General features: G+C 36.2%; 1 protein-coding gene and 1 pseudogene across 1 annotated transcript; one reads left to right on the forward strand and one right to left on the reverse strand.

The window, feature by feature from the left end:
• Window positions 1-4,309: 4,309 nt before the first annotated feature.
• LOC133744215 (cysteine-rich repeat secretory protein 38-like) lies at window positions 4,310-5,230 on the forward strand. Its single transcript, XM_062172357.1, has one exon. The coding sequence runs from the start codon at window positions 4,329-4,331 to the stop codon at window positions 5,046-5,048; it is 720 nt and encodes a 239-aa protein (XP_062028341.1). The 5' UTR covers window positions 4,310-4,328; the 3' UTR covers window positions 5,049-5,230.
• Window positions 5,231-5,470: 240 nt separating this feature from the next.
• LOC133732551 (cellulose synthase-like protein B3) lies at window positions 5,471-8,772 on the reverse strand (annotated as a pseudogene).
• Between the last annotated feature and the right edge of the window lie 1,983 nt (window positions 8,773-10,755).

The raw sequence follows: 10,755 nt of genomic DNA on the forward strand, positions 1-10,755 counted from the left end.
TATGGTTTCTCTCTCTTTCATTTTCTCTCTCTCTCTCTCTCTCTCTCTCTAAGTAACAAAGGGGTGAGGGTAAAATATTCTCAAAAAAAAAAAAAAAAAAAACTTAATGGGGTATTAGAGAAGACTTCCTTAGAGTGTTTTGGGTAAGGGAGAATTAAAAAAACTTAATGGGGTAAATGGAAAAAAAATCCCTAGAAATGGGGAAAATGGACAAAAACCCTTTTTTTTACCTATAAATGAAGAAAAAATAACATTTGTTAAGTGGAATGACCTGTATTAGTAGACAAAGAATATGCTTCCCAGGTAATCACCTTCACTCAACTGAATCCAAATTGCAAAGTTTGTCCTCATACTTTGCAAAGTACCAAACTCAATGCTTGTTTATTTATGACTCTTGATCCAGGTGCACCATCCTCAAATTAATATATATATATATATATATGAAATCAGCGTTTTATCCACTTCAACCACAAGCTTCCACACTGCAGCTGATGATGTACACAAAATTTGAAGATGCTCTACATAATATTGAATGCAATGAGTTGAAATCTTCGTGTGGGGACAAACTTATGTTCTACTAGCATAATATAGTAGAACAAATCATGTTTATAATCATAAGGCCATCATTATTAGGCTGTTGTAAAGTTCTATAGTTGCTCAATGGATTCAAATACACCAAATAATTTCAGTTAGAATCTTACCAGGAATAATGGATTCAAAGGGGCTCGAATGATCACTGAACTCATTTTTTTTTTCCATGTCTCCATTGCAAATCAAATGTAAAATTTTCTCAAAAGATGGGTCTAAAGTTTCTTGTTCTACCATGATTAAACTTCAAAGCATCATATTAGAGAGATAGAATGACTATGCTAGAAAAGTTTGATGAAAAAGAAAAGAGGGAATCGAAAAGAGTTTTGAAGTCTTCTGTGTCTGCGGGAAAATAAGAGTTTAGGATTTGAGGATGATTGACTTGCCAAATAGATAAAAGAAAAAGAAACCTAATTATAAGGAAGAGTAGTTAGGGTAATTTTTTTTAAAAAAAAAATTGAATTAAAGTAACAGAAAAATAAAGGGGTGTGTGAATAGCACCACCCTATAGAAAAGCCATATCATTAACTCCCTGAAAAAACATGGTCAATACATTGAATTTCCTTCCTATTATGATTTTATTTAATTTTTATTTTTTTTTTCCTTTTGAAGGAGAAGGACAGATATTATGCTTAGGACAGGACATATGATTTCCTTCCTATTATGATTTTATTAAATTTTTAATTTTTTCCTTTTGAAGGAGAAGGACCTTTGTCCTATATCCTGAAACTTATTGGCATGCCTCGCTCAGATCTTCCACAGCATAGTCGAGATCGAGGTTGTGTGAATCATGTATCTTCTATCAAAATTAAGTTCCAAGGATCGAGTGCTGTCTAAACTTCATGGATTTCCTAAAAGCGCAACTTCTTTCAGTGCAACACCTTTCAAGTTTTCTAATTAAATAAAAAGTCATCAATTTAGATGACAACCATTGATGATTCGAAGGATTTGCCTACGAAATTTCTTTATATAATTCTCTTTCTTTTGCTGAACGTTTAGATTCATCATTTTCATTTCAATTCTTTTTATTTAGGCCAGCCGTTAGCCCCATACTAAAGCAAAACTAGGTACAGTGTAGTTTGTCCACTGCTTTAAAGACTATTCAACCTTAACCGGACGTTTACACAAATTCAAGGGATTCTCCCTTACCCCTTAGGGATTACCAAAAAAAAAAAAAAATCAAACCTAAAGTATGACTGAGATTTGTGCTGGAATCGTAGATTAAAACTGAAGCAATAACAAGCTAGAAGGTGTTAAGCGGCCGGGATCAAGATCCTTGTCCTAAGTTTGATGGTTTGAGAATGTTACTTGATAATATATTGCCGGATCAAGATCCTTGTCCTACACTCCTAGTTTATGATTTTATTCTCTAATCACAAAACTGTGATCTCAAGAATCATGCTGATAAGGGTTGAAGAAATAGGTACATTGTAGATAACCTAACCATTATGATGAATTGCTTTCGGAGTAAGTAGTGCTTCGCTCTATATTATGTTAAAACTTAAGGGTTTTTGTCTATTTACCTCAATTCTAGGGATTTTTTTCTCACTTGCCCCATTAAGTTTTTTTAATTCCCCTTTACCCAAAACACTCTAAGGAAGTCTTTCCTAATACCTCATTAAGTGTTTTTTTTTAGACTATTTTACCCTCACCTCTTTGTTACTTAGAGAAAGAGAAAGAGAAAATGGAAGAGAGAGAAACCATATGAGACTTTGTCGGAGCCCGGTCACCAGCCACAGGATTCCGGTCACCGGTCGCTGGATTCCGGTCACCAGCTGCTGCCCACCGGACCTTTCTGAAAACCTTGCTGGAGGTCCGGAAAGAGGTTGTCGGAGATCTCATAGGTCGGTGGAAAGGTTTATTGTCCCTAAATAGACATCTATTGCCCCCCAATAGAGAGCAATAGAGGTTTATGAAACCTCGCCGGAAGTCACCAAAGAGGTTGTCAAAGATCTCATATGGGGTCTGAAAGGTTTATTGTCCCCTGAATAAACCTGTATTGCTCCCCAATATACGTCTATTGTCCCCCAATACAACTTTCAGTCGCCGGAATGATAACTAATCTCCGTAAAATCAGACAAATAAAACTTTGATTAATGAAAAAAATAAGGACATTATATTAATTGAAAACATTTATTGCCCCCCAATAGACCTTTATTGTCTTCCAATAAATTTTTTTTTTCTTTGTTCTTTCCTTCTGAGCCTTTTGTGAACAAGTGGTTGTGTATGGGCCAGTCATCCAAATCACGAAATTGGTTATATGTATTTTCTACATTTTGGGTTTTTTCTCTGACCCGGTTTTTTTTTTTTTTTTTGTTATAGGCGCCGAGTTCTCGGCCAAGGTGGGTGTGAACTACTGTCACCTAGGCAACAATCTACCGTCTCTGTCAAAATCTGTGAAGCTCATCCAAACCCTCAAAGCCAAACGGGTCAAAATCTATGATGCCAATCAACCCCAAAATCCTCAAGGCTCTCCAAAACACATACCTCCAAGTCTCGATTATGGTACCCAACGAGCTCATCAACAACATTTCCTCCAATCAAACCCTCACGGACCAATGGGTCCACACCAATGTTGTCCGGTTGTCCCCTTCTACCCACATACCCTAATCCGGTACCTCCTCGTCGGAAACAAAATCTTCTCGGCGCCGGATAAGTCCATATGGTTCAATCTGGTTCCGGCAATGCGCAAAATCAAGCATGCCCTCAAAACCCACGGAATCACCAAAGTCAAAGTCGGGACTCCGTCGGCCATGGACGTCCTCGAGTCCTCGTTTCCGTCGTCCAACGGTACATTCCAGTTTAGAGGTATGGGAGTGTAGACTGGGCTCGGGGCCGGTTCGGGAGTAGAGGAGGTGATCGGTTCAGTTTTGGAGATTGAGATTGAGATCGAGATCGAGACGGAAACGGAGACTGTCACACCCTGGTTCTAAATTCAAGAACTTTCTTGAAAGCTATATTATATTTCCTAAAAAAAAATCCGGGTTATCACAAAGACAATGGAATTGGTTCGAAACGCTAGGTTGAGATTCCGGTGATTCAGTATGGGGCTTAGGGTTCAAAAGGTTAGGTTATGAGAGAAATAGTGAGGGTCGTGCAGTGAAGACAGATCCTCGATTCCATGGCTCTACTTTGGAATTGAAGAGAGAGAGAGAGAGAGAGAGAGATTGCAGATCCGAGAGATGAGAGAGAGAGATCGGAGGGAGGAGAGAGATAGAGAGTGGCAGAATAGCAGTTGTTTAATTAGGTAGAAGGCAGAATAGTCATTTTACTTTAATGGAAATAAAAATCTGTGCTTTAGGTCAAGAATCCAAGATTAAACTATACTTTGTTAATTTATAATGTAATTAACTTGTTACATAGATTTTTCAATTTTAGTATCATCGTCTTTCTATGTGCCGCTTTCTTAAAGGATCAACCTCAGCGCAATGCCGCAACCAGTTGCGTTGATTCATGCATGATTTTGTGAAATATTTTACGTGCAAATTCCAATGAGCAGAAATTAACAGCCTATGCAGACTTCAATGTTCTACAAAATATAACACTTCTGACTTTTTTTTTTTTTTTTTTTATGTTTATAGAAATAGATAACCACTGGTTCCAGTCAAAAACCACCAATGTAAAATACTGTAGCTTAGCCTCCCAGTGCAGAATTGACTTTTCGAATCCTATATATAGAGGGTGCTATTGGATAGAAAAATGCACACATCCTACAAAACCATCCCTGAGGTTAGGCCAACATGTTCTTCTCCAAATCAATCCCTCTGTCTTTCTTGCTCTTCTGTCTTTTGCACCATGCAGCCTCAGGTGCTTCCCCACTTTATCATATCTGTTTCAGCAAGGCAAACTACACTGGCAGTAGTCCATACCATGCTAACTTGAACACGATGCTCAATCATTTATCCACCAAAGTCCCTCCAACTGGATTCGGGGTTGCTTCAAGTGGTCTAGGTCCGAACAAAGTAAACGGACTAGCGCTATGCCGAGGCGATGTCTCAAACCCAAAGTGTAAGACTTGTGTCATTGAAGCAAGCAAAGAGCTTCGTGCACGCTGCCCTCATAAAAAAGGAGCCATAATATGGTACGACCATTGCATGCTGAAATACTCAAATGGCAACTTCTTTGGGCAAATTGATAGCACAAACAAGTTCTATATGTGGAACACCAAGACCGTAAGCAATCCCAAACCATTCAATAAGAATGTTAAGAAATTGTTGAGTGGGTTATCTGATAAAGCTTCTTCTAACCGAAAGCTTTATAGTACTGGTGAGCTACAGCTCGATAAATCGAAAAAGTTGTATGGGTTAGTTCAGTGCACGAGGGACCTATCTCGCCTGGAATGTAAGAAGTGTCTTGATGTTGCAATAAGTGAACTGCAGAAAGGTTCTGATGCCAAACGAGGCGGGCGCGTAGCAGGCGGGAGTTGTAACTTTCGATATGAACTTTCCCGCTTTGTTTAGTTAATTGATCCAGCTTGGATATGTCATATGTATAATAAATCTGATTAATCTATTGATCAGTACTGTATCAGTGTATGATATTATGCGTAAAATAAATAATATATCCAGCTTGGATATATCATATGTATAATAAATCTGATTAATCTATTTATCAGTGTATCAGTGTGATATTATGCGTACAATGAATAAATCAAGTCCTAATTTGATTTTGCTTAGTTGCTTCATGCTGTTTATTTTTTAACTTTTTATATAGTAATTAAGTTTACCAGAGCAAACTTAGCCTATGGTCCGAAATCAGATTTGGCGCTTTCTTATAGCATGTCAAAGAAAAGGAAATATTACTCGTTAAATTTGTCTACTTAAATCAAATTTAACTAATCGAAGGAAAAGATAGGCGACTTGAAGAAAACAACCCCACCACTTTACACTTGGATTTCAACGGAACTTCCGTCGACTCGTTGATGCCAAAATTGGCACCAACAAGTAGGCTGGCAGGAGAGAATAGCATAAATTAAAGCAGGGATACAATGTAAGCCCCATATTATGATCCAGATGTAAGCCAAGCACATCCTAAACTCGAGCTTGGCATTGAGGGTGGAAAACATAGGACTGTTTTTGCTGAAGAAAACTTCTAGGAGTCCTGTGATCCACCTCTTCCTTTGGGTTAGCATAACTGACACACTTTTAGGTGCAGACCCAACAAAGCCTGGTGGATCTAGCATGCATAAGATGGATTTCCATTCCCTTGCATGGATCTTCATCCCGGTTAGAAGGTCTTCCGTTATCGACCCATAAATCCAGCCTACCTGAAGCAAGCGAGGCAAAATATGTCAAAAACAACAGGCATCGCCACACTAACTAAATTATACTAAATTCTAGCTAAACGTTTTTTGGGAGATCAACTCTAAGTTCGAAATTATATCAGTATTGGGGGATTATGAATTTATGATTCCATTTTAAAATCTTATTTATTTCTAACAAGATATGTGGGAATAAAGTAAGCAAACATCTCAAGAGCATATATTAGACTTTAGTTTTAATTCTTTTCAATTTTGTGCGTGGGGGAAGAACACATAGTTCGTCGAACCTTTTTCCCCAGGATGTGCTATATATGCTCATACCCACAGCTAGCAACTTTAATTTACATCTCTTCAACAGCACTGGATACGTCTTGTGGATGATCAATTTTTTCTGCTAATTAAAATCTTAGTTGCTGAGCTTATGAGCTCCATGGAATTTCCGAACCGGTCTTTCAGTGCCTCAACGTCCAAATTTCCTATTAAATAGATAGAATGATTATCAAGAATAGAGTGAAGCACTTCATGATTATTTATCAGATCATACCTATGAACATATAGTTCTCATCAACTACGTACCTTGAATATGTACTATCTTGTAGGGATAAACCATGCATAGATAACTTTACGTCTGGAAACATCCAGTTCCTGCATACAGTGGTCCTTGAATCCCAGCAATCCCTGGCCAAAAAGTCTGCAAATTGAAAATAGGGCTAAGTACTAGTTAGTACCCTGTGGTTTAGGTCCAAAATCAATTCAGTCCCTGAACTTCTAATTTCATCAAAAACACCCCTGCACTTTCAATTTTGATCTAATAGGTCCAATTTGTTAGTTTTCTGACAATTGAGTTATTTAACTTGTTAATGTGGATCATATATGGCCTATGTTTTATGATGTGGTATCAAGGTGGTCTGCATTGTCAATTTAGGAGTGAGTCCTACTATTAAAAATAAATAGTTTTTCAACAAATAATCCAACTATTTGAAAGAATTAAATAGTTTTTCAACAAATAATCCAACTATTTGAAAGAATATTAACGAATTGGACCTATTAGATCAAAATTGAAAGTGCAAGGGTGTTTTTGATGAAATTAGAAGTTCAGGGACTGAATTGATTTTGGACTTAAACCACAGGGTAGTAATTTGTATTTAGCCCTTGAAAATAACATTATCTCTAGCGCTCCATTCAACTAATTACTTATTAACTTCAGACAAAGCTAGCTCATTCCGATAAAAATATTTTGATTTCCGAATATATCATATTCCAAAAAACTGAAAGTAATAACAGTTGTTAATTAATGAATTTAATGCTTAAATAAAAGTACTTATATGTCCCTTGTCTTTTTAGGGGTCAAATTTATGACTATACTATTTCTTGGCCCTCCGACCTCCGGACAACATATATGGCACTGATCCGGTTACCTGACTATAGTATAATTCGAAAACCACAATACAACATGTGCAATTGTAGGTGTAACAATGTGAGTGTGTCCAGTTTACTGGTGTAATTGTGTATTAGGGCTTGAAGAAAAATACAAAAAGACGGGCCAAATATAATAACAATATATATAAGTATGTCGAGTGTGCTGGTGTATGTAATTCAGTAATTGTGTGTTAGGGCTTAAAGAAAAACCCAAAAAGAGGGGCCAAATATAAATAGCTTTAAACTTCTCCTTCATATATATAGAATTCGTACCAAAACATTCATGATGTGGATGATTCGGACGCTTCTCTCGGGCTACATAATTAAACTAAATGTGGTAATCCATTTGAAAGTCTGTTTGTTTGTTCTCCCATATTACCTGTATAAAATCAATCCCAATAAATGGCTCTTCAAACATTAGCATCCTATGTGAGCTATTCCAATATTACTATCTTGATCACTGTAGGATGGTTATTAGTCTGTTTTGTGAGCAATAGTTGCAAAGTCTCCAGAAATATCAGGGGGGACCGAATGGTGGCCTGTCTTTAATCTTTTGGCAGAGATTTTCATGCTCATCCTGCAAAATGAAGATGATGACAAACAAATATAGGTATAGTTTTGTACATACCCTTATGATAGATTGGCATAACTCATTAACTCTGCAACAAAATTTAAGCTTCTGTAGCCTAAGGTATAGAGTAAAATTAACAAGAATAAGGCCAAATATATATCACCTTCACTTTTGTCCGTTCTAGAAGCAACTCCGGTGGACTATCACTTCGCAATGTGGACTCGTCTGCAGAAAAGTATCTGAAAGGTGCCCTAACTTGAATGTCATGCTTTTTACAGAAGGGAACCCAAATCCTAGCAAACTTTGAGGCTTCATTGAGATAAAAAAAGGGTGAGGGGGGAACACCCGTCATCAGATACGTAGCAAGCTAGCTTGTGAGCTGGGTAATCAACCGCCAGCAAGGACGTACAGGACACTGTTCACTGTGACGATAGGCGGCGCTAGCATTGGATCTGCCGTTGATACAAAAACGTCCATCGCAGGAAGCTCCGGCACCCTATTGGACAATCGATCAACATCATATTACTATCATTAATTTCTTGTGTACTCTGAAGTCTTTTCGGACTTGAGCACAATATCAACACAAAAAAAAAATATATATATGTATAATGAAAGTCAACTAAAGGTGACATACTGTTGCAAGAGATTGTTGGGGTACGTTTTGTAATCCATGCATGGGATTCCATAGGGTGATGAGGTTGAGAAACCAATTGAAGGCAAACCAAGACTCGCAGAGGAAGGCGAGAAGCCATAGAATGCCATGGTCAGTGAGAGAGAAGAGACGATAAGCAAGGACACAGATGAAGAGGAGTGAAATTAAAATTTCTAGGGCTCTCCGCAGTGTACGAACTTTAACACTGGTTTTTTCACATAGAGGAAGAGATAGAGAATCTGCCATTACAGTGGTATCTGACAGCTTTGCCTCTTTCTCCATTTGTAATAGATTTGCTTCTTCACAGGGAAAATTGGATATAAGTCGCATGTTATTGCTATTATCTGCTTTCCATCTAATATTATTGATCAACAAACTATTAATTTAGCGTTATTTTTCTTCACAATATTAAAATTATCCGTTATAACTCGCAAATTCAAATTTCTAAAATGTAATCTTAAGAAATATAATAGTATATATTAGAGCCTATAGCAAGAAAGAAAAATTTCCATTTTCTTGAAAGCTGTAGAGGCTACAGCCCCGATAAGGGATGTCTTTCTTATCAATAATGCAAACCTCTGCTTTTGTGCTCATATCCAAGGAAAGATAAAGACGATAAGAAATTATGTCCGAACCTGTTTCTTGTAAACGTTATCCCAGAGCAAGGTGTTACGGATAATGCCACACTCTACAGTCTACAGTCTGTGCTGGCCCGGCAACCGGTACATTATTGACAATAATTGTTTTGCTTGCATAAGGCCCTTTAGAATTTAGATTCATTTCTATCAAACTAAAGAAATTTATATTACTGCAGGTCTTTCCCTTTTTCATTTCTCTGGAAAATGTCAAATTCATTAACGAGCACAATATAAACAGAAGAACTCACTACACTAAATGGCCTGCGAGACAAAGTGAACCCTCCTAAAACAATGTCACATTTTTAAGTACAATCATCGTTATGAGCACAGCTAAAATGGATATCTAACTTTAGATTAATTAGTTATTGTTGTAAATATTATTATCTATGTGGATGTCCATGTAAATACTCATTAGTTATGTAAACCCTACCTCTATATAAAGGAGGCTAATGAGACTGAATGAGATACTTCTACTTCCTCCCAACTATTCTATCTGCATATTCTCTCTACTTTATAACACGTTATCAGCACGCTCTGCTATTTTTCTTAAAACACTATGATGATCTACAAGTTTATAGTGCAACGTTGTTGCTCTTAACTATAACTCATGATCTATGAGTTTATTTATAATCTATATCAATTATGCATATTAGGGTTTATGGAGATATACGGCATCATATCAATGTTTTGTTTATTTTTTGACTTATTTTTTTATATACGGCAACATATTAAACAAAATGTGGGTGGCGCCTTATTGCTGTTGCTTCAGTAGGGTTTATGGAATGTTTTACTTTTTTTGTGCTTCTGCAATTCTATATATATATATATATATATATATAGTTTAATATATCCTGCTTCACAAACATGTTCCTTTATCGTACTCTAGTTGGTTGCAAACTATTGGCAAGCATATATATATAGTTTATTACTAGCTATGATTCTATAATCGTACTTTAATATATATATGGTTTCATATGATTATCTAATCGCAAGTTCCTGTATACATATACATATACATATATTTATATATATATATATATATATATATATATATATATATATATATATATATATATATATATATGAGGTATATGTTGTTAACATAATGGATATATTTTTGCTGTTTCATTCCTTATAGCATATCTGATATTTATTTAATTAAATTTATCTTATATGTTTTATCAATTAAACATACTTAATATTCATAATACAAGTGAACCTAAAGTTTCACTACTGCTACTCGAGCCAGAAGTTTCGAGTACATATCCGTTTGAACCCGAAGTTCAAAAATACGGAATTTTAGAACCTGAAGTTCTAATCATAAGAACACGAACTTGAAGCTTCGTGCATATAATTGCGATCCAATGTTCACTTTATTTTCGAACCTGAAGTTTCGATATTGATTACTTATCTGTTAAGAACCTGTAGTTCTAACACTATATATGGATCCTAACATACCTCATCAGACGATTGATCAGATGATTGAATACAATTGATTATGTATATATGGGTATATTGGTGTTTGTTTTCATATGCGTTCATATATGTGTATAATTGCTGAAAGTTTTTAGTTGATCACGCAAATAGAATCATACCCGTTTTTCCTTTCTGACAATCCCAATTTTCT

The sequence above is a fragment of the Rosa rugosa genome, chromosome 1 (genome assembly GCF_958449725.1).
Source record: "Rosa rugosa chromosome 1, drRosRugo1.1, whole genome shotgun sequence".
Classification (NCBI taxonomy): Eukaryota; Viridiplantae; Streptophyta; class Magnoliopsida; order Rosales; family Rosaceae; genus Rosa; species Rosa rugosa.